The 22,530-nt window shown below is 49.4% G+C and overlaps 1 protein-coding gene, 2 long non-coding RNA genes and 1 pseudogene across 4 annotated transcripts; all 4 read left to right on the top strand.

The window, feature by feature from the left end:
- Nucleotides 1-4,146: 4,146 nt before the first annotated feature.
- LOC124661238 lies at nucleotides 4,147-8,984 on the top strand. The gene is made up of 4 exons (XM_047199104.1): nucleotides 4,147-4,160; nucleotides 4,615-4,801; nucleotides 6,615-8,191; nucleotides 8,267-8,984. The coding sequence occupies exons 1-4, from the start codon at nucleotides 4,147-4,149 to the stop codon at nucleotides 8,775-8,777; spliced, it is 2,289 nt and encodes a 762-aa protein (XP_047055060.1). The 3' UTR covers nucleotides 8,778-8,984.
- A 2,177-nt stretch (nucleotides 8,985-11,161) lies between these two features.
- LOC124661228 lies at nucleotides 11,162-12,661 on the top strand (annotated as a pseudogene).
- Nucleotides 12,662-13,332: 671 nt separating this feature from the next.
- Nucleotides 13,333-18,178, top strand: LOC124684102. Of its 2 annotated transcripts, none has more exons than XR_006996904.1 (6): nucleotides 13,333-13,385; nucleotides 16,201-16,334; nucleotides 16,503-16,594; nucleotides 16,720-16,777; nucleotides 16,877-17,093; nucleotides 17,818-18,178. It is a non-coding gene; the product is annotated as an uncharacterized LOC124684102 (long non-coding RNA). The 2 variants fall into 2 exon arrangements; XR_006996905.1 differs by lacking the exon at nucleotides 13,333-13,385 and having other exon boundaries at nucleotides 16,195-16,334; nucleotides 16,877-16,943; nucleotides 17,035-17,093.
- LOC124684101 lies at nucleotides 13,692-15,076 on the top strand. Its single transcript, XR_006996903.1, has 5 exons — nucleotides 13,692-13,781; nucleotides 13,950-14,041; nucleotides 14,167-14,223; nucleotides 14,316-14,483; nucleotides 14,954-15,076. It is a non-coding gene; the product is annotated as an uncharacterized LOC124684101 (long non-coding RNA).
- Nucleotides 18,179-22,530: the final 4,352 nt, after the last annotated feature.

Raw genomic sequence — 22,530 nt, 5'->3', positions numbered from 1 at the left:
AGTGCAATACAACATATAAGGGGTAATTGCACATTCACTATTATATATTTCTGATCGCACCGGTGGGTATTTATAATTCATAATTAGAAAAAGGACAATAGGTCTAAAAGTACATATAAGAAACTTCTTCTACATATAAAACTCGTTATTTTGAAGATTTACATGGTACATTGGGGTGGAAAAATGGAACTAAATATATATAGACCCCTAATTATAGAGGTATGATTATACAAACTTAGCATCTCATACGAAATTTAAAATATATTAGATAAAAAAGCATGTCACTCAAATCAAACTCATGGAGGTGATTTCACACAAAAAGTTGGGGCCTCCTCGAAACGGCGGTGGCGACGATTTGGGAGGATGAGGTGGCATAACAATGACACTGTCCACATGTGGAGGGAGACATCCAACTGGCCTAGCTAGTTGGCAGGTCACTGGTGGGGTGATATGGCGGTGGCTATTCGATTGCGGCATTGACAAGTCAGTCGTGGTAGTGGTTAATTGGGGGAGCGGAGACGGATCACGGCGTGGGAGTTCTGATTGTTCAGACACGCAGAAGTTGTCTAAAGTCGGAACATATCGTGTGGGGCGATAGGAGTTCCCAACCCGGTCGCATACTAGATATCCTCTACTACTCTACATGCCCCATGATGGCTCATACCTTTGTAGAAACGTGGCCGTGCTTTCCTAACATCAATGAGATGAAGCAGTGTATCCAACCCAAGTACCCACCGACGCTGCCACGTAAACAGCGAGATGGGCCCTCAACTGAGGATGATACCATCTTGATCACACTGGAAGACTAGAACCACCGCTCCCACGAGACACTTATGGGGTGGCTCATATATTTGTTGGTGGTGCCACATCTGACATGTCCGAGCTACAAAGTAGGAAATGCCCTGGGAACTCTGGAAGAGATGCACAATGGTTCCTCCACGGGGTCTCTAACATAAGAAATAAAGAAATAACATGTCCATCACGATATAGCTGAAGAGCATAGGAGACATGTCCGCAAAGATGAAGCACAAAAAGTTATAAAACGAGGGTATGTAGGTGCAGCGCATACAGTGCACATGCATTTGTCATGCATGTAATTAAAGTCCTGCCCGTGTACGTAGTTAGTTCTGCAAAGAGATGGCCATGTGCGGCAGTCCTGAAAGACAAGAACTCCTTTATTTGCAGTTTAGCCTCTAGTCGTCGTACATGGCGTAAGGTGAAGCCTAGACTAGCACCCCCTGATCATGACGTAATTAAGCGGTCGGTGCAATACCATCGTCCAGCGAGTTGGTGCTAGCAAGATTGAGGTCGGGGTAGGGCATGCCGAGGAAGGAGAGGAAGTCCTAGAGTGATCGAGTGTGCCCAACTAAGGAGCATGTTATGCGTAGCTGCAGTGACGGCGGCGTCCTTTTCCTTTTGCACTCGTCCGTCATCGGCTGTAATATAGAGGCGACTCCGATGAGGGATGAGAACGGATTATCCCTGCTGTACTATTCGGCGCCATGGATTCTGGAATTAATAAACTTGATTACTTGCTAGTTGCTACTATGGCTAGGTTGTCGATGGAAGGCGAGTAAGAAAATATCCCAGTGGTGACCACTATGGCTAGCAGCATGCATGTATCGTCTGTCAAGTGATAGACATGATCTGGCTCATCCAGCTAGGAGGATGAAAGGTAATGTTATAGTTGAAAGGAAGAAAATTCCAAATGGAATGGAAGTGTATAGATGGGTGACGGGTGAGCATTGTCCCAGACACGGCGAGAAACATGACATGTGCAAGGCAACACGCGTGTTGTGTAGTTGGATGCCGACTTCAACCAGGCGTGCCCAGTGCTCGTTCGCCTGAGTTTGTCACTAATGCATGCGGAAAAATCTAGTCCTGGGATAGTTGCGTAGCTCCGACAAGACCTAGCACTTATCACCAGGCTGCCTGCTACTAGGAATGACCGATGAGCCCAAGCTGACCACATGTTGTGGGTATACTTCATGGGTGTACCATCGACAGTGCCTAGATCCGGCAAGCCCGGGTGGCCCATAGACGGTGATGGTGGCATGAGGCCCATCGAGCGGCCCAGTTGCTATAGATCAAGTTGGATGAAGACCAGCCCAGGAACAAGGAGCCGGATCCACCGGACCGACACTGGAAGTCGGATCCGGCTTGGCCCATTAAGGGTAGCCGGATCTGGTACGACGTAGAAGGGAAGACGGATCCTTGACATACACGGCAAGACATTGTACCGTAGTTAGGCAACTTGTATTCCGGCTAGGACTCTCCATGTAAACCCTAGATCCGTGCGCCTTTATAAGCCGGATCCCGGGAGCCCTAGAGGCACAACCACAACTCATTGTAACAACGCGAAAGCGTCCAGATAATTCCAGACAAGCAGCAGTAGGCCCTGTCTCCGTGTAGGTGTTCCGAAGCTGGGTAAATCGCGTACCGCCGTCCCGAGGACACTCCGCCCTATGGCCCCTACTTCTTTTCCCCCTCGTGAGGATCCCTCCTCCGAGGTACCATCTATTAAGCAACGACACCACATGTGTAAGCTTTTGTGACATCTTCTACTTTCGTCAGCTTTGTCGCTATCGTTGGAGCGAATGTACGACAGAGAGCTTCTGGCCAACAATCCAATGGCATGAACGGAGAAGGTAGCCCTGGAAGCGCCGCCACGATGCAGAGCAAACCGACCATCTTCGCAAACAGGTTCGCGAGCTCGTCGTAGCTACAGGTGGTAGTGTAGTAGTATTTGTATCTACCAACTATTTCAGATATTTTTCATGAAGCATTTAGCATTCTCCTAGCTATAACATTGCCTCTCACCCTCCTAGCTGAATGAGCCAGATCATGTCTTTGACAATAATATGGTGCATCCCAAATACCATGCATGAAGCATTTAGCATTTTCACACTTATACAAAGCTTAGTTTGGACGTTGGTACGAGTATATATGTATAGTGAAGTGGTAGGAGGCAACTCGTATGGACCGTACGAAGAAGCATGCACTACTTGAATGTGCTCCCTCTGGTTGAGGCTCTCTACCGTACAATTTTCTAGTGATAGGAGGAAGTAGGGTCAAGTAAAATCAGCCCTCCGATTGTGTGGGTAGTTTAGACATTTACCCAAAATAGGGGCCGTCTCTTCCCCAGATAGTCTCACCACCAAGCACTCCGTGAAAAGCTCCTTTCGGTGAGTGCAGAAGATGGCTGTTGCGCCATCTCATCTACTGCCGCCGGTTGTATGACCTGTCCTCATGTGGTCTGGCCTCCGCTCCTCTTTAACTCTTTCGAGCGTGCACACCGAGTGATTCAACGGACCACGCTCAACGGTCGTCTCCATCTTGTCCACCCACCAAGCTGCCATGCATTTGTGCTCCAGCTTGCTCGTAGGACTGTTCTAAAGCCACTCGCCCAGTCATCCTACAACACATGGCAGATGGATCATCTTTGCTTCTTGTTCTCAGCGGAATCTGCATCTCAGTGATCTACTGGTCAATAATCCAAATGCATGAACGGAGATGGTGCAACCTGGAAGCGCCGATGCGGCACCGAGCAATCCGGCTATCGTCGCAACCAGGTTCGCACGAGCTTATCGTAGCTGTCGGGTGGTAGTAGTAGTATTCTTATCTACCAACTATTTCGGACATTTTGCGTTTCGGGTGCAAATGCCAAAGAGAAGAACATGGTGCACCGCAACTAGCTTGAAGCATTAGCATTCTCATGTCTATACAAAGTTGCGTCTGTGTATATATGTATCATATGTCGTGCTAGGAGGTAATGCATGAACTACTTTATGGACATCGAAGGTTTTTTACTATATGTTAGGTCCAGGTGCATCTCAAGGCAGCCCGTTTGGCACAGTGGGCCTCGGCCCAAACATATATCAGTAAATTTGTGGACAGCCAAGGGGGGATGGAGGGCATGTGAAGTTTAGTCCCACATGGCTAAGCCAAGAAGTTGGAGACCAACTTATAAGGGGGACATTTTGATGCCTTCTAGATAGTGATACTACATGAGCTATACATACATTCATAGCGCGTGCGCTCGCGTGAATATTCGCGACTTAAGACTTTGGACGCTTGGCGATGGCGCCGCTAGCCTTGCAAATATTATTTTAATTCTTATATCTAAAACTTTTTCACAAGAACCGCATGGCGCTCTTAATGTACAGCGGCGGCAGGCGAAGCGGCAGCGGGTCGTTGGACACAATAAACACCGGCGCGGACGGCCATGCACGACGAGACGCGTCCCTGCGTCGTCTGGGAAAACTGGGACGCCATTAACGTCGCTTGACCAAAGGTAAGCGACGGGGCTTTAGACTTCCGAGCCGCTGACGCGTCTCTTTGCCTTGCTTTTCGTTATGTCTGGCATGCCCAGAGCCTCCCCTTTGGGGCGGGTATTGGGCTCGGGCCACCGGATACCGTATGAGACCGTACAAAAAAAAAACTCTGGAGACGCGGCTCGGCACGTTTTTTTGCCTAGTGCACCACAGATTCCTTTGGAGGAGAGGGTGTTGGGACACGACTGGAGATATTTTAACCGTGGTGGAAAGCAACAAATGAGTAGCAGCGGTTCTCCCAAGGCGGCATTATTTCATTTGTTCGTAGGTGTACGTACAGGGTCTCCCAGGACTTGAGTAGCAGCGCTCCCCCCGCCGCCGAGCTCGGCGTCCCGTCGTACGTGTTCATCCCCAGCAACCTCACCGCGCTCGCCATCATGCGCCGCATCGTGGAGCTCCACGACGGCCTGCCCCCCGGCGAGCACCGCCGACCTGCCGTGCGGGTTCCAGAGCAGCAAGGAGCCGGTGTACGCGCACCTCATCGAGGAGGGCCGGCGTTACCGCCATGCCGACGGCGTCCTGGTGAAAACTGGGATACGACAATTATTTTGAAAAACACTTTACGAAAAGGGCTATCACGTCCGGAGTTCTATGGATTTCAGGGGAAATGAGGTGGGAAACGGCCTCAGCATTGCTAGTTTCCCGAAACGAGGTCATATTTGGCACGTGTGTGGACCCTATGATGGGAAGCAAGATCCCGGGTGCGGATTTCTAATCCGACCCACGAGCGACCATCGTTTCATTTTTAGCGTGCCAAAACGGTTTTTATTTGTGAAGCAGCTACATGGGGCGCATTTTAGTATGACGTGAAACCTCTGTGCGATGATAGTAGACCACCTACGCACCACCTATCACATGGCATGTACACGCGTTAGCTATTTGAGAACCCATGCGGCTTCCGGCGGTGTCCCGCCGAATCCGTTGGAAACTGACCAGATTTGAACTAGGCCTCAACTATCTGTCACTCCAGAAATTCCGGAAAAAGTGTTTTTAGATCTACGACACATCATTATATGTGCTAATTTTTGTCCGTTTAGTTTGTTCGCGAATAATGGGTGCACCCGCACGCCCGGTACGGCGATACCGCATGTCCTGGGGGGCCTGTTTTGGCCAGATGGCAATTTGAACGAAGTCAAAAAATCCCACTGAGCCGCGTGGTGTCATTTTATATGTCATAGTAAATATTCCGTTTGTCAAAACTGGGATGTGGCAATTATTTTGGAAAACCCTTCACGAAAAGAGCTATCACGTCCGGGATTCTATGGATTCCAGGGAAAATGAGGTGGGAAACGGCCTCGGCATGGCATAATTTGCCGAAACGAGGTCATATTTGGCACGTGTGTGGGCCCTACGATAGTAAGCAATACCCCAGACGTGGATTTCTAATCCGACCCACGAGCGACCATTTTTCATTTTTGGCGTGTGTGAAAGCCATGAAACCTCGAACATTATAGCTCATTTCTAAGAAAATTTATTTAGGTATTCGAAATATTCCATTTTTGATATTTTTCTATGATAGATCTTGTTTTTCTGCAAAATTTGATATATTATACTTATTTTTCTCAGTTATAATGATTTAGTTATGCTTTTTTGAAGACTGCCATGGAGAAATAGGAAAAAGCTATGCCGACGGTTAAACCGTCGGCACAGGTCTATAGTGGAAAAAAATGAAAAAAATATGTTGTGCCGACGGCTAGACTGGTCCTGTGCCGACGGCCAGAATTGTACCGACGGCCAATTTAACGCCGACGGTCATCCTCGTCGCCGCGCTCCGGAGGCTACTGTGCCGACGGCCCCGACATTTGGCCGTCGGCACATCGCCTGGCCGTCGGCGTACGGCAATTCTCCCGTAGTGCAATGAATTAGAGATAATGAGCTGACCCCATTTATATTCTTTCCTAGCTTCATTTTTGCCGACAACCCCGATAATAAGCCGTCGGCATAGGATCTGGCCACCGGCACCTTGACGAATTCCTATAGTGCTGGCTGTCCCCACATGTTTCCGATTTCCTATTGATTGTTGTATGTTCGAACAAAGGATCTTGTAATTTCGTATAGTGATTGCTTTCTGGAAAATGAAATATCACGAGCGGTATTTTTCATGCTACTCATCTCTGACGGTTTGTAGTCAGCCCACCTGAGACGAGGGTGTGCTTTTGCCTTTTGGTGGTTCGAATGGCCGAGCAGAGTTGGTGCGATAAAGTTTTTGTGTTATTTATGGGTACTCTCTCTAGAAAATCTTATTATTTGGTACTCAGGTCAAATTTCTAATTTGTGTAGATGGACGAAAAGTGGATGTCATTTTCAAAAAGTTTTGACCCTCTTAAACGTGCTGCAGACGCACCACATGCTGGTAAGACGAGAGCAAAGGAAAACATAAAGCCCCAGCTAGCCGTGGATATCGGTATTGCAGATGCAGGGAAGGCCGATGGGAAGGGAGCAGATCAGAAGCTAGGCGGGACTAGTGCTACAGAAGCAGGGAAGGCCGATGGGAAAGGAGCAGATCAGAAGCTAGCTGGGACTAGTGCTACAGATGCAGGGAAGGCCGATAAGACGAGAACAGTAGAGTACAACTTGAATATCATTCGCTCAGCATACAGGCTGTTCTCGACATTTAAGGTACTGTTCGCGGACGGTTTATTTAGCTTCGAGGACCGGCAGAAGAGCCAAGCCTTGTTCTCAGGTAAGGACGCCAAGTGGGCTTTCAAAGCCATTGAGATCGAGCTGAGCTTTGTGTATGATCTGCTCTACACAAAGGCTTCGGTTTCTCGCTCGAAAACTGGAATGGCCATCAGGCTCACTAGCCTGCTGCTTATCCTTGCTGGCAGTTTGTACACCTTCTTTGTAACGGTGCATGCAACCCAGTACCTGCGGCGCCATACCTTCGTCACCTACACGCTCCTCGCAGGGGCTTTGGGTTCAGAAGCTGTCATACTTGCACGTTATATTTACTCCGTCTGGTCTCTGGTGGGCAGTGAGTCTGACTCGCTGAAATGCTGGTCTGTTAATCTTGTGCAAGATCGCAGCAGATGGTCAGGGTGCATGGCGCAGTCCAATTTGATCACGATTTGCTTGCAAAAGCTTCCCTCGGATGATTGGTGGGATTCATTATCGGCTAAAATTTCTCGTCAAGGGCGGCCAGGCACTCCCGCACAGTTTATTGTCCCAAACTTTGCATCTTTGTTACCGACTCGGCATGCCCAGCCTGGTGAAGCATTTACTGCAACTGCAGTTCAGTACTTACATAGGCCGTCCGTGCTGGAGCAACTGCAATCTAAAAGCTTTTGGGAGAAGTTGGATATACCAGATTACATTTCAGTACGGGACAACCTCAAGGACTTCATCTTTACGGAAGTTCAGGTGAAAGAGCTTATTTTGATTGCACGAGAGAAAAGTTATCAAACAACAGGAATATCAGACACCTGTAAGCCATTCGTCGATCGTAGGGGTGACTGGGTGCTGGAGAATGAAAAGGAGGATGATTGTTTGGGGTGGAGTTTCCAAGGGAAAGAATTTGACGAGAGTCTGCTCTTATGGCACATCGCCACTGACCTGTGTTACCACGAAGATCTTAAAGAGATCCAAAGTAGCACCGGCCAACAAGTCAATTCAGGAAAGGGCAGCACTGACCAGCAAACCAAGGAACATATGGAAAATGGAATGGAGATATCCAATTATCTGCTATACATCATGGTGGTGCACCCACTGATGCTCTCCTCGTCCACGACCATGGCTACAAAGAGGTGCAGGGACACCTGCGCCGAAGCCAGGAGGTACTTCCTGAGAGAGCATATCCAGGCTAAGCTCGGTAGCGAGAAGAATGCCTCGCCGTCGCCGGTGGAAGAGGACAAGAGCAAGTCGGGGCGGGCATCCCTGCTTACTAAGGTAATGAGGACGATGTTCCCGGCATCGACGGTGAAAGAGAACAAGAGCAAGTCGGTGCTGTTGGACGGGCGGGCCTCCCTGCTTAAGGTGAAGACGACGCTACGGGCATCGGTGGTGAAAGGTGACAAGAGCAAGTCGGTGCTGTGGGACGGGTGCTTCCTCGCCGACCAGCTCAACCAGATGAAGGACAAGGGTAAGAAATGGCGAGTCATATCCAGGGTGTGGGTGGAAATGCTGTGCTACGTAGCAGTGCAATGCGGAGGATACCAGCACGCGGAGCGGCTCAAGGAGGGCGGGGAGCTCATCACCTTTGTCTGCCTCCTCATGACCCACCTTGGCATGGGAAAGCATTACAGGACCGAGGTCGGCGACGCCTACGCGCACCTCTCGTCATTTAATGCTCAGTCAGCCTCCCGGCCTGCTCCCCCTGCACAAGCTGAAGGAGTCCAGGAGAATGCAACAATCTCAAGAGACGAAGCCTCCACGTCAGGCCACGGCAAGCAGGCTGCAACAGTCTCAATAGATGAAGCCTCTACGTCCGGCCATGGCCACCCGTAATGGTTTCCCTCTTGGTTTGCCATCTGTGAACGGTAATGGATTGTTTACTAGTAGTACTGTTTACTACCTGTACAAGTACAATGCAGATGTTGATGTTGATTGCAGGACCTTCTTTGATGTAACTGTGTTAGGTAAACCGTTATGTTATTTGTTCCTGAAGATACTGGTAACTGGTTACATGATTTCTACTGTATCTCAATTTCTCTATTTGGACTCCTTTGTAAGTACATAAATACTACTCTCTTTTTGGTAGAACCAGCGAGTCTACCCGGTCTAGGGCGGAGATTGTAGGGGAAGGAAGGGGCGGTGTGCGTGCGGAGGCGAGGGCGCCGGCGGCAGGGCGCCGTCGCGCGGCTGGGGAGAGGCGGCGGCTAGGGTTTGGGGACTCCGACTCCTTGAGGAGTCGGCAACAAAATATGTTTATTGCTTGATTGTTCTGATCGATTACAACTCGTTTATATAAGAGAAATCTGCTGATGGGCTAATCCCCTAATCTGCTAATTGGGCTAAGTCCCTAACTAAGCCTGGCCGGTGGGCCCCCTCCGGCGGTAGACTAGCCCGGTCATAATATCTCTCTCCGTCTGCGCAGTGCCATCTGAATTGGGAAGAAATATTTTTCTAGGGACAGTCTATTTGACACTCGCTTGTTTTTCAATTCATCATCACTCGATTTTTCTTCCAATCAATTGATGACACATGAATATTTTATTTCTATTCATGAAAACTGGAATTTTGTAATTTATAATGTACATACAAGTAATTTACATGCAATTTACAGTGGATATACATTTACTTTACATGTAATTACATTGTTAGTGAATTCGCAAATTGTTAGTGGTTAGTAATTTTACTCCTAATTTACATGTAAATATGTTGTAATATGCGTAAAAGTAAAAGAGTAAACAAAGAAAAAGGCAAGTGACCCAGTCAATTTACCACACGTGCAATAGACAGAAAAATCTGAGTGTTGACGAAATAAAGAACACTCGGTTGTCAAATAGCAAAAGTGTTTTTCTAGGGCCAAATAGGGAAGGCAATTTTAAGGCAGCGTCAAATAAGGAATTTTCTCCAAAACAAACTTGGATGAGTAGCAGCGGTTCTCCCAAGGCGCCATTATTTCATTGAGTAAAGTCTGTTTTAAACCTTGAGTTTATAGAGGTGGTTCGGATCGAACCCCTAACTTTAAATCCCTGAAATCAGCACCCTAAACTTACTAATCCCGGTCATTCCTTGCCTGACGCTCATTTTCGCCGGGATTTGCTGATGTGGCAGCAGTAAATTAACAAAACCTGCAGTTCATCTCCATGGTCTTCGCAAGCCAAGCATTTGATCAAGCATAGCACGGGCGTGCACACCGTTGCCTCTAATACCGCTGGATGCGGACTTGCGCATCTAGACCAGCAACCATCTAGACCAGCGACTTGCCCAGCTCTTCATAGACCCACCGCCCGGCGTGACGGAAGAAGACGAGACTGCCGCGTGCAAGCATGCAGGCGTGCACCGTCCCGAGACGTCCTCCAGTGGTGCCTGGCCAAGATCTTGCGATGGATCCGTACAGCGCAAGTCCACGAGGAATCGGTACGCGGAACCTAGACTTAGCTCTGCAATGGCGTTCCACGAGGACTCGATCTTCAAGAAACAGGATGCAATCGCCGGCGGCATAGCCCACGCACAGACCATTTTGTTCATTCGCGTATGCATCTGGTGTGCCGATTGGAATGTGAAGCCGCATAGGCTCGTCGGAACTCATCGGCTCATGCATACCATCTCCTAAATTCAGAACGTACTCCTGGCCTGAACGAGCTAATCATCAAAGTTAAGCTCTGCGCAAAAAAAAAACATCTAAGTTAAGCACCGGAGATCTTGGAAGGCATCATCAGAATACTCTATGAGCGCAGGTCCAGGACTTTTATCACGACCACCACGTGGCCATGGCTGGGCAGGCGCAGCTGGCGAGCTCAGCAGTGAGCTGGAGGAGAAAGAAGCTCCTCCAGTCGATTTGGTCAGGGGCGTCTCCGCCACTGCGCGAATTGCGAGTGCCTCGCCCGCTGCTCGTGGCGGCCTGCTACTGCTCGGAATCAGGGCTGGTAGTTGTGAGAGGAGAGATCGAGAAAGGAAAAATTAAGGAGATATGACATGTGGGCCGTAGATGGCAGCGATAGGAAATCAGACAACGTGCCAAAGTTAGCTATCCTCCCGTTTGGAAACGATATAAATTCAACGTTCAAGTGGGAATCATAAGTTTAGGGTGACGATTTCCAGGATTAGGAGTTTGAGGTTTGATTTGGATATCCTCTATGAGTTTAAGGTTTATTTCAGACTTTACTCTATTTCATTTGTCTGCAGGTGTACGTACAGTGTTTCCCAGGACGGGAATTCGGCCGATGGAGTCCTTGACCAGCGCAGGCGCCGAGCGAGCGGCATCCACCGGCCAGCCGCGGCCGCACGTCGTGCTGCTCGCCAGCCCCGGCGCCGGCCACCTCATCCCGCTGGCGGAGCTGGCGTGCCGGCTCGTCGAGCACCACGGCTTCGCAGCCACCCTCGTCACCTTCGCCGACCTGACCTCCTCCCCAGAAGCCCAATCCGGCGTCCCTGCCTCCGTCGCCACCGCCTCTCTCCCTTCCGTCCCGCTCCACGACCTCGCCGCCAACACGCCCATGGAGACCGTCCTCTTCGAGCTCGTCCGCCGCTCCCTCCCGCACCTGCGCACCCTCCTCAGCTCCGCGGCACACCTCGCGGCCCTGGTGCCGGACTTCTTCTGCTCCGCGGCGCTCCCCCTCGCCGCCGAGCTGGGCGTCCCGTCGTACGTGTTCATCCCCAGCAACCTCACCGCGCTCGCCATCATGCGCCGCATCGTGGAGCTCCACGACGGCGTGCCCCCCGGCGAGCACCACGACCTCCCCGACCCTCTCGAGCTCCCGGGGGCGTGTCGGCTGCGCCACGCCGACCTGCCGTGCGGGTTCCGGAGCGAGCAAGGAGCTGGTGTACGCGCACCTCATCGAGGAGGGCCGGCGTTACCGCCATGCCGACGGCGTCCCGGTGAACACGTTCTACGAGATGGAGCCCGCAGCGGTCGATGATTTCGGGCAGGCGGCGGGGAAGGCGCGTTCCCGCCGGTGTTCCCCGTGGGGCCGTTCGTGCGGTCGGGCGCCGCCGAACCCGGCGACTCGGCCCGCTTAGAGTGGCCGGATCGCCAGCCAACCGGATCCGTGGTGTACGTCTCGTTCGGGAGCGGCGGCTCCCTCTCCGTGGAGCAGACGGCCGAGCTCGCGGCCGGGCTGGAGGCGAGCGGCTACAGGTTCCTCTGGGTGGTGCGCATGCCGAGCATGGAAGGCGAGGGGGAGCACGGACGTGGCAAGGACAACCCACTGGCGTGGCTCCCTGAGGGCTTCTTGGAGAGAACGAGGGACAAGGGCCTCGCCGTGGCGGCATGGGCGCCTCAGGTGCGCGTGCTGTCTCACCCGGCGACGGCGGCTTTCGTGTCGCACTGCGGCTGGAACTCCACGCTGGAGAGCGTGTCGTGCGGCGTGCCCATGGTCTCCTGGCCGCTGTACGCGGAGCAGAGGTTGAATGCAGTGGTGCTGGAGGGCAGCGTCGGGATGGCGCTCCCTGTGCGTCCGCGCGCGCGGGACGTCGACGGCGACGGCGAGGTGGTGTTGCGCGGCGAGATCGCTGACGCCCTGAGGGAGCTCATTGAGGGGCCGGTGAAAGGACGGGCCGTGCGGCGCCAGGCCGGGGACATGCAGCAGGCGGCGGCGCACGCCTGGGCGCCGGAGGGGTCGTCGCGCCGGGCGCTGGAGGAAGTCGCCGTCGCGTGGAAGGCGTGGCGCGGTCGGCGAGGGGAAGCAGTAACGGACATGTCCGCGAGCGGCAACCGGCGGTGATGATCGGATCCTGATGGACGTGCGTCCAGAGTTTGCGTGGGTCATCCTAGTTTGTTGGTATACTAGCAGCGTCGCAATGGTTCAATAAGTGATGAACATTTCTTGCCAAAAATTAAATAAACAGATTCCGAGTTTGTAGATGTAGATGGATAGCCGGCCGCATCTTTTGTTGAGAGTCAGCGACAGTACAGATGACAACCTGGCACGGCACGGGGGTGTCTTTTTCTGGCCTAAAAAACTTGAAACCACGTCCTCCTACCTCGCCCATTTGCGGAGATCATTTTGGTCGCGGTCGAAACAACCCACCATCCACCCAACGCCATGCCCGCCTCTCTCTCCCGAAAAAAGAAAACCAAACCAAACCACTCTCGCTCGGCTGGATCCCCTCTGCTCTCCTCCTACCCAACCAAACCCTAACCCCTCCCTCTCCTACCCAACCACTGCGGCGGCGGCGGCGAGCCACCAGCCTCGACGACATCCCATGGTGTCGCCACGGCGGCTACCATGACGCGCCGGCCAGCCACCAGCCTTGACGACATCCCACGGTCTTGCGTCGGCTAGGGCCTCGCTCCGTCGACCTCGCCTCACCGACTCGTGCGCGCGGTGGAGGGGCTGTTGGCCGCGCACCGCGCTACGAGATGCCGCCGCCGGTGGCCGCATCCAGGACGAGGTGCAGCCAGATCCCCTTCGCCGCGTCCTCCTCCTCCACCACGCCGCTCCCACGGTCAGGAACCTCTCCTCTCATCTCATCCCATCCAATCCCATCTCCACCTCACAACTGGAACGAATCCACTCCACTCCACTCGAATCAATCTCCACACTCACGGCCAGTGCCACCAAAACACGATTCTTTTTCTTTTTCATCTACTGCACTTCATGTATTGCAAATTACTTGCTTCACTTGACGAGATTACTTGTTTTATTAACCCATGGCAATCCATTTCGACCACACATAAACCTAGTAGCATCCTAAATCTTGCCGAGGATTTAACCAGGCATTCCCCTTTCAAATGCAGGAAATCTTCGAGGTTCAAATTAAGGAGCTCATCCCTGGTTCGCCGACCTGCGCCTCCACCTAGACTTCTTCCTGTTGATGGTCGCCGCCGCCCACCACCACAAGGTCAGTCCAATTCCCTGGTCTGCTCTAGGCATTTGCAGCTGTACACCAACATTTTCCATGAAAACTTTGCACCGTATACTTCTCAAGAGATTTCTACTGTAATAATTCGAAAATGATGGTTGTGTGCATTCCGACAATTGGCTAATCCTGGCTATTCATTCGCTGCAGCCTAAAACTGCGATTGCATTCCAACGGGTGAAGCTGGATGATGTTAAGCTTGCTCATGAAAGACTTGCAGGATAAAATCATATTGGACCAAGGTACTCGCTCTTACAACCTACCTGCTTAAGGTTTATATATATTGCTCATAAGCTTGTCTACATTTTAAAATTTCTTGAAGATGATGTTAAGCTTGCTTGCTTCACTTCTACTTATCCCCTTAGAGGGTGGTGCGGACTCTGCCAAGGCAACATGATGAGATTCTTGGCCAAGTTAGAGCAAGGTTGGATACTTGCTCTCGTTTCCTCTGTATTTTGATGAATTCGATACCGTTGAACATGTTGTCATGATTGTTGCCCAATTCTCTTTGCACAGGCTTTACACACGACAAGACCAATAAGAAGCATGGTGGTGGTGCTGCTGTCATCCGAATCTGCTGCTGCCGGTGTCCACTAAGAGGCCTCCTGCCCCTGCCTTCTTCTACCGGGACCTCTCTTATGTTTCACCCTTCGCCGTGTCCTCCTACACGACGCTGCTCCAACGGTGAGGAACCTCTCATCTCATCCCCCCCCTCAGCACTGGAACGAATCCTCTCGATTCGAATCAATCTCCACACTCACGGCGCCACCAAAGTGCTTTTAAAACACGAATCTTTTCCCTTTCTTAATTGTACTGCACCGACGCTTCTAGATGCTAGGATGCAGCAGCAGTTTCTAGATTCGTCACGGCTTCTGTTAGTACATGTCTTGCAAATTACTTGGTTCACTTGACGAGTACTCTTTTTTATTAACCCATTGTATTCCATTTCGAGCACACACAATGTTTCAACCTACCTAGTAGCATCCTAAATCTTGCCGAGGATTTAACCATGCATGCCCCTTTCAAATGCTTGCTCACCTATAATTAATCCCACCTTCTGAAATCTTGTGTATTCACTTTTTTACTTCTCTGGTATATATGGTCAGCAAAGCATAGCCTAACTGCGATTTCATTCACATGTGAATTATTTGAAGATACAAGCAATCTTCGAGGTTCACATAAAGGAGCTCATCGCTGGTTCGCCAACCTGCGCCTCCACCTCAACTATTACGTCGCTGGCACATGGCCTCCTCCACTTCTTCCTGATGATGGTTGCCGCCGCTCATCAAGGTCAGTCCAATTCCTGGCCTGCTGTAGGGATCTGTATCTGTACACAAACATTTTTCCGTGAAAACTTTACAGCATATAATTCTCAAGTGAATTCTTCTGTAATATTCGAAAATGATGGCTGTGTGCATTCCGACAATTGGCTAATTCTGGCTATTCATTCGCTGCAGCCTAAAACTGTGATTGCATTCCAATGGGTGAAGCTGGATGATGTTAAGCTTGCTCATGAAAAGACTTGCAGGATAAAATCATATTGGACCAAGGTACTTGCTCTTACAACCTACCTGTTTCAGGTATATATTGCTCATATGCTTGTGTTAAACTTGCTTGCTTCACTTCTACTTATCCCCTTACAGGGTGGCGCGGACTCTGCCAAGGCAACATGATGAGGTTCTTGGCCAAGTTAGAGCAAAGGTTGGATACTTGCTCTCGCTTCCTCCGTATGATACGCTGAATCCGATACCGTTGAACTTGTTCTCATGACTGTTGCCCAATTCTCTTTGCATGTGCTTTAGACACGACCGAGACCAATGACAAGCGTGGTGGTGCTGTCATCCGGAGCTTCTGCTGCCGGTGTCCACTAAGAGGCCTCCTGCACCTGCCTTCTTCTACTGGGACCTCTCTTATGTTTCACCCTTCGCCGCGTCCTCCTACACGACGCTGCTCCAACGGTGAGGAACCTCTCGAGTCGAATCAATCTCCACACTCACGGCGCCACCAAAGTGCTTTTAAAACACCAATCTTTTCCCTTTCTTAATTCTACTGCACAGACGCTTCTAGATGCTAGGATGCAGCAGCAGTTTCTAGATTCGTGACGGCTTCTATTATGTACTTCATGTCTTGGAAATTACTTGCTTCACTTGACGAGATTACTTCTTTTATTAATCCATGGTAATCCATTTCGAGCACACATAAAGTAGCACTTCAAAAGGTCTTGCGAGGATTTTACCATGCATGAACCTTTCAAATGCTTGCTCACCTATAATTGATCCCACCGTCTCAAATCTTATGGGGATTTCTAAAACATATATATTGCTACTTCCCTGGTATATATGACCAGCAAAGCGTAGCCTAACTGGGATTTCATTCACATGTGAATTATTTGAAGATGCAGGAAATCTTCGAGGTTCACATAAAGGAGCTCATCGCTGGTTCGCAAAACCTGCGCCTCCGCCTCGACTATTACCACAGCTGGCACATGGCCTCCTCCACTTCTTCCTGTTGATGGTCGCCGCCGCCCACCACAAGGTCAGCCCAATTCCCTGGTCTGCTCTAGGCATTTGCAGCTGTACACCAACATTTTCCATGAAAACTTTGCACCGTATACTTCTCAAGAGATTTCTACTGTAATAATTCGAAAATGATGGTTGTGTGCATTCCGGTCATTGGCTAATCCTGGCTATTCATTCGCTGCAGCCTAAAACTGCGATTGCATTCCAACGGGTAAAGCTGGATGATGTTAAGCTTGCTCATGAAAGACTTGCAGGATAAAATCATATTGGACCAAGGTACTCGCTCTTACAACCTGCCTGCTTAAGGTTTATATAGATTGCTCATAAGCTTGTCTACATTTTAACATTTCTTAAAGATGATGTTAAGCTTGCTTGCTTCACTTCTACTTATCCCCTTACAGGGTGGTGCGGGACTCTACCAAAGCTGCCAAGGCAACATGATGGCCAAGTTAGAGCAAGGTTGGAGGCTTGCTCTCGTTTCCTCTGTATTTTGATGAATTCGATGCTGTTGAACATGTTCTCATGATTGTTGCCCAATTCTCTTTGCACGGGCTTTAGACGACAAGACCAATAAGAAGCGTGGTGCTGGTGGTGCTGTCATCTGGAGCTGCTGCGTAGAAATGAGGTTCCATTCTTTTTACTGCCATGCTGTGCACCATGTATTATTCTCTTCCTTTGTGTTCTACATTACTAATATTCTGATCTGTGCTTGACAGTTGGGAAACAGCAAGGTTCAACTGCAGACTTAAATTTCTTAGATCCGCATTTTGTGAAGGTATAGAACCGAATCTCATTCTGCATGCATATGGTAAATATTTTTTTACTCTACTGAATACATTTGCAGTTCAGTAGTCCAGTGATGAGTATCTTTTAGCATGTTTAAAACATTATCAAGACTCGACAATGATAATAAAACGACCACCACTTCAGTTAAGGCTTAAGATGAATACCAGTGTTTCAGTTTTGGCCAACCATTAGTCCAGTCCTTGCATTATTGGCTTGTGTAAATCCCCTGATCTCAATTGGCCAATGTCCACATGCTCTTTTCTTTGCTGCTGGTCATGGTAGGCAGGCAGTCTGGTACACATGGACTCTACTACTTTTTTCTGTAACATTTCGTCTTTGCTTATGACATGTAGAGGCAGACTTTTAATTTGTCATCCAGCAAAACCAAGGAGCACAGCCGTTTTGACTGATCTTCGTGATGGGTGCAGCTTGCTGCCCAACTTGTCAGTGGATCATTTCTTGTCTCTGGATTGCCAGATCCTATGCATATGCAATGTCCTTTGAATTCAACTGCTACTTTTATGCGCTCAAATAACCCACTTTCTACAAATATACCTGGGATTATCTGGATGATATTTTAATAGTGTCAGACTTTATGGATTTAACTGGTATTTGTATCATGCTTTTAGCTCACTTCTTGTGGTACTGATTTAATTCGCAGTACTACTGCATTTTGTTTCCTGTAATGATATATGATGTTTCTTACTTGCAAGGTTTAGAAGCTGGGAGCATAGGACACTGCTGTCTCCGTTGAGAGCTTTACATGCTCCCGTACTTGCATTTTGGACCTTCACCTGCCATGTGATGTTTAGAAGACTTAAGGAAGGGCTGTATGAAATCTGCTTAGTCTGGTGCAGGGTAGGGGAGGGCTAGCAGCCCGGTTCAGGTAAACAGCCTCGCAGACCAGTCTACACATTGTAACATGAGGTTTTGTAGTGCTTTAAGTCGTGGAGCTGTAATAATATTTGTATTTAGCTTGCATTTCTGTTTGGTTAAACTCCTGATGGAGGTGGGCTGTCTGTTTGAATGTCACGTTAGATGAGCTGTATGCACCTTTTATTTGTTAATTTGGTTGCTGTGTGATCTAGATGTCCAAGAAAGAGGCAAAGTCCCCACTTCTCCCAAAGCTTTGGATTCACGGATCAAAAAAGAAGATGCAATGAGCTCCTCATTAGAGGACAGACCAGGATCGAGTAGAGGAAGACGTCAGTCTTTCAGTTGTAGATGATCATTACCGAGAAAGATGTACATTCGAATGAAAAAAGAGGGCCTGTCCGACAGGAAATAAAGAATATTCATTTGTGTATTCTTTGGAACAAGCAACGGATTGAGCAACTAGAGCGAAAGCCCCGAAATTTTTCCAAGACCATTACTCGTTGACCTCATTGATTAATTAATATTTTTCCCGCCCGTTTCATGTACAAATCCCGCTAGAGTGCTAGCTTTTCTGGTTGATCCAGACTAGAAATGCAGGAATAATTGTAAAGGAGATGCACCCACCTTCTGGTACTTCCTTCATAGGGGTTTATTAGATTTCTAGTAAAATGAGTCAAAACCCTAAAAATTAGGCTGAATTTGCATCCAGTGCCACGTTAATTAGGAAGGTTATGGGGAAATTGGTACATGCATTGATGCGTACACAAATGACCCGAACCTGATTGGTAGCTAAGGTGACATGCGAGATTAGAGGGAGAAAATTCAGCCAATGGCGCCTAGGTTGCAGAGCTTTCCACAATAAGAGTAGTTATCGTAGGAAGTAACATAGAGTACAGCTGGGCATGTGCAGCCCGGCCTGGACAGTCCAGCCCGAAAATCCCGGGTCGGGCTGGGCTTGCATGTCGGGCTGGGTTCGGGCCTGATTTCGAAGCCCGAACGTCGGTCCGACTTGGGCTCGGGCTTGCAGAAAACGTGATTTAAGCCTAGTTCGGGCCGGGTTTGTCGGGCCGGGTTCGGGCCCGATTTGTAAGCTCGAAGGTCTGGCCGGGCCGGGCTTGGGCCTGGGAATTTAGGTTCGGGCTTTTTCGGGCCTGGCCCAAAACCCGGTCCGGAGGAATGCCCAAATGTAACATAGGGTAGTAATATGCGCATGTTACTACCTTCATTGTGGTTAGTAACAACAAAATAGTGTCATAGATTGCTTCCTTAATTAGCTTGTAGACTCATTGTTCTTGGAAAGTGTTAACTACTCCCTCCATACTTGGGTTAGACTAGCCACAATGGAAGTATTATAGGTAGTATCATGCATTCCATGCATGCAAAATGCTGATGTGGCAGTGCAATTAAGGATGAGAGAGAGAGTACTAGTATCATAGGTAGATACTGTATCATAGCACATACTACTAGAAAAATTAATGTCAAGTAAATCTTGTACATATATTTGCATTGAGATTCTACAAAACAATTAATATATGGAGACTATGATACTAGTATATGATACCATGCATTGTGGAGATAGTAACATCTAGTAGTATCATACGCATGATACTTCTATATGATACTATGCATTGTGACTAGTCTTACTGGGCTTTACAATTTTTTTAGAGTGGTACCAAAGAATTAATGTCATATTAGCCATAACTAGTCATAATTAATACCCACTACACCTAAAAGCACTCCGAGACAACAATAATGGGCGGTAATTGCTCAGCAAAAAGAAGAAAGGACCGCTGCATGCGGTTTTGCATGGGCTCAAGCAATTCTATTTGGTTTGCATGCAAAGTGAACGTGGGCCTGTAGTTGATTGTTCGGCTTCCCATTTTAATTGCGCATCGATAAAAAGAATCAAAGTGCTTTGACATAAAATTCTTCAACCAATAGAGTGTTACCTTAGGAAACAGCCGCATAGACGCTGCGCCCGCGGGAAACGACCGCGTCTTTCCTGCCCGTGCCAACGCTTTCCCGCCCAGGCCACCACGACATAAAATGAGCTCACCTGGGGACTCGGGTAGGTCCACACATCTATAGCCATGGCTCCCATTCTGCCCACCCCTGCCGCCCGCTCACCACGTGGGACCAGATCAGCGTGACCTCCATGGAGAGCTACCCTCCGAGTCGTGTCGCGAGTGGAGAGGACAAGTGGGAGGCTGGGAGGATTAAGATGTCGACGAAGACCCTCTTCGCACCTCCACCACGACGGAGCAATGTGTGCTCTTCTCGCGCGCTCTCAAAGGACACGAGGAGCCCATCGATGTTGATATCATCGATCTCTCCTTCCGTTCGACGGCCTTGGAGGAGCGCGACCACCGTTCATCGTGAAATAGCGACAGGCGTGCTACGAGTGGGAGGAGAAGCGGCCAGAGGACGAGGTCGCTAAATTGGCAGCCGATGAAAGAGACCGCTCTACAACAGGCTGCCCCTCACCGTTGCGATGGAGGCGGAAGAGTCCGCTCGCACGCTGGCGACCGTGTCGCCGTGGAGGCGGCGGCGGAGCATCTCCATCCGGATAGAGCGGAGATGGCGGCCCGAGAGGTGGCTAGGGCACGATAGTACGCTAGGAACACCAATATCAAGGCATCAGCCGAGGCGCTGGTGGTGTTATCACGGCCATCCACATGGTGGCGCAACGCGTTGTGACAGCACGTGTGCGGCGGGAGGCCATTACCTTCGCTCAGCACGCTATGAGGCACGCCGTCCGCGACAGGATCCGTCCGGTCGCCAAGGGGATGCACGGCGACGACGAGGGCAAAGACAACTCATGCGGTGAGGCCAAGGGCGTGGAGGCCGGCGACCACGAAAGCAGCGAGAGCCAAGCTAGCTAGCTACGTGGACGGTGGAGTGGGCCTGATATAGTTTAGTTTAGATTGTTTTAATTATGGTTAAAATGCAATCAAAATATATCCTAATTAGGCTTTATAAGAAAACAAATATGTGTCCTCACTGAAATGTGGGCTAGCGACGGCCGTGCCCCCAGTCCGTGCGATTTCAGCGCTGCTGCAGAACGAACGCGTCCGCGGGATGCGGTCCGTTTGCGGTCTTATCGGCTTCGGCGGACACCTACGACGTCCAAATTCCAATTGCGGGAGGCCGTTGGAGATGGCCTTATTACCTATAAATTCATGTGACGTCCTCTTCCCGCATTGTTATTTTATGCATGATTGCGCGTTATTGAGGCCCTTATTTTATGGGAGGATATAAGAAGTGCCAATCATTTCATGAACTCGCCCAGCCCAACGAGCAAAAAATAGAAGTGGATTTTATGAGTCAACAATTCATCTACATTAGTTAATCAGTACTAAGACCGAGTTCAATTGTAAGTGCAATACAACATATAAGGGGTAATTGCACATTCACTATTATATATTTCTGATCGCACCGGTGGGTATTTATAATTCATAATTAGAAAAAGGACAATAGGTCTAAAAGTACATATAAGAAACTTCTTCTACATATAAAACTCGTTATTTTGAAGATTTACATGGTACATTGGGGTGGAAAAATGGAACTAAATATATATAGACCCCTAATTATAGAGGTATGATTATACAAACTTAGCATCTCATACGAAATTTAAAATATATTAGATAAAAAAGCATGTCACTCAAATCAAACTCATGGAGGTGATTTCACACAAAAAGTTGGGGCCTCCTCGAAACGGCGGTGGCGACGATTTGGGAGGATGAGGTGGCATAACAATGACACTGTCCACATGTGGAGGGAGACATCCAACTGGCCTAGCTAGTTGGCAGGTCACTGGTGGGGTGATATGGCGGTGGCTATTCGATTGCGGCATTGACAAGTCAGTCGTGGTAGTGGTTAATTGGGGGAGCGGAGACGGATCACGGCGTGGGAGTTCTGATTGTTCAGACACGCAGAAGTTGTCTAAAGTCGGAACATATCGTGTGGGGCGATAGGAGTTCCCAACCCGGTCGCATACTAGATATCCTCTACTACTCTACATGCCCCATGATGGCTCATACCTTTGTAGAAACGTGGCCGTGCTTTCCTAACATCAATGAGATGAAGCAGTGTATCCAACCCAAGTACCCACCGACGCTGCCACGTAAACAGCGAGATGGGCCCTCAACTGAGGATGATACCATCTTGATCACACTGGAAGACTAGAACCACCGCTCCCACGAGACACTTATGGGGTGGCTCATATATTTGTTGGTGGTGCCACATCTGACATGTCCGAGCTACAAAGTAGGAAATGCCCTGGGAACTCTGGAAGAGATGCACAATGGTTCCTCCACGGGGTCTCTAACATAAGAAATAAAGAAATAACATGTCCATCACGATATAGCTGAAGAGCATAGGAGACATGTCCGCAAAGATGAAGCACAAAAAGTTATAAAACGAGGGTATGTAGGTGCAGCGCATACAGTGCACATGCATTTGTCATGCATGTAATTAAAGTCCTGCCCGTGTACGTAGTTAGTTCTGCAAAGAGATGGCCATGTGCGGCAGTCCTGAAAGACAAGAACTCC

This window comes from Lolium rigidum, chromosome 1 (assembly GCF_022539505.1).
Source record: "Lolium rigidum isolate FL_2022 chromosome 1, APGP_CSIRO_Lrig_0.1, whole genome shotgun sequence".
Taxonomy (NCBI): domain Eukaryota; kingdom Viridiplantae; phylum Streptophyta; class Magnoliopsida; order Poales; family Poaceae; genus Lolium; species Lolium rigidum.
Note: the sequence above shows the minus strand (reverse complement) of the source record. Positions and strands in the feature narration are given on the sequence as shown.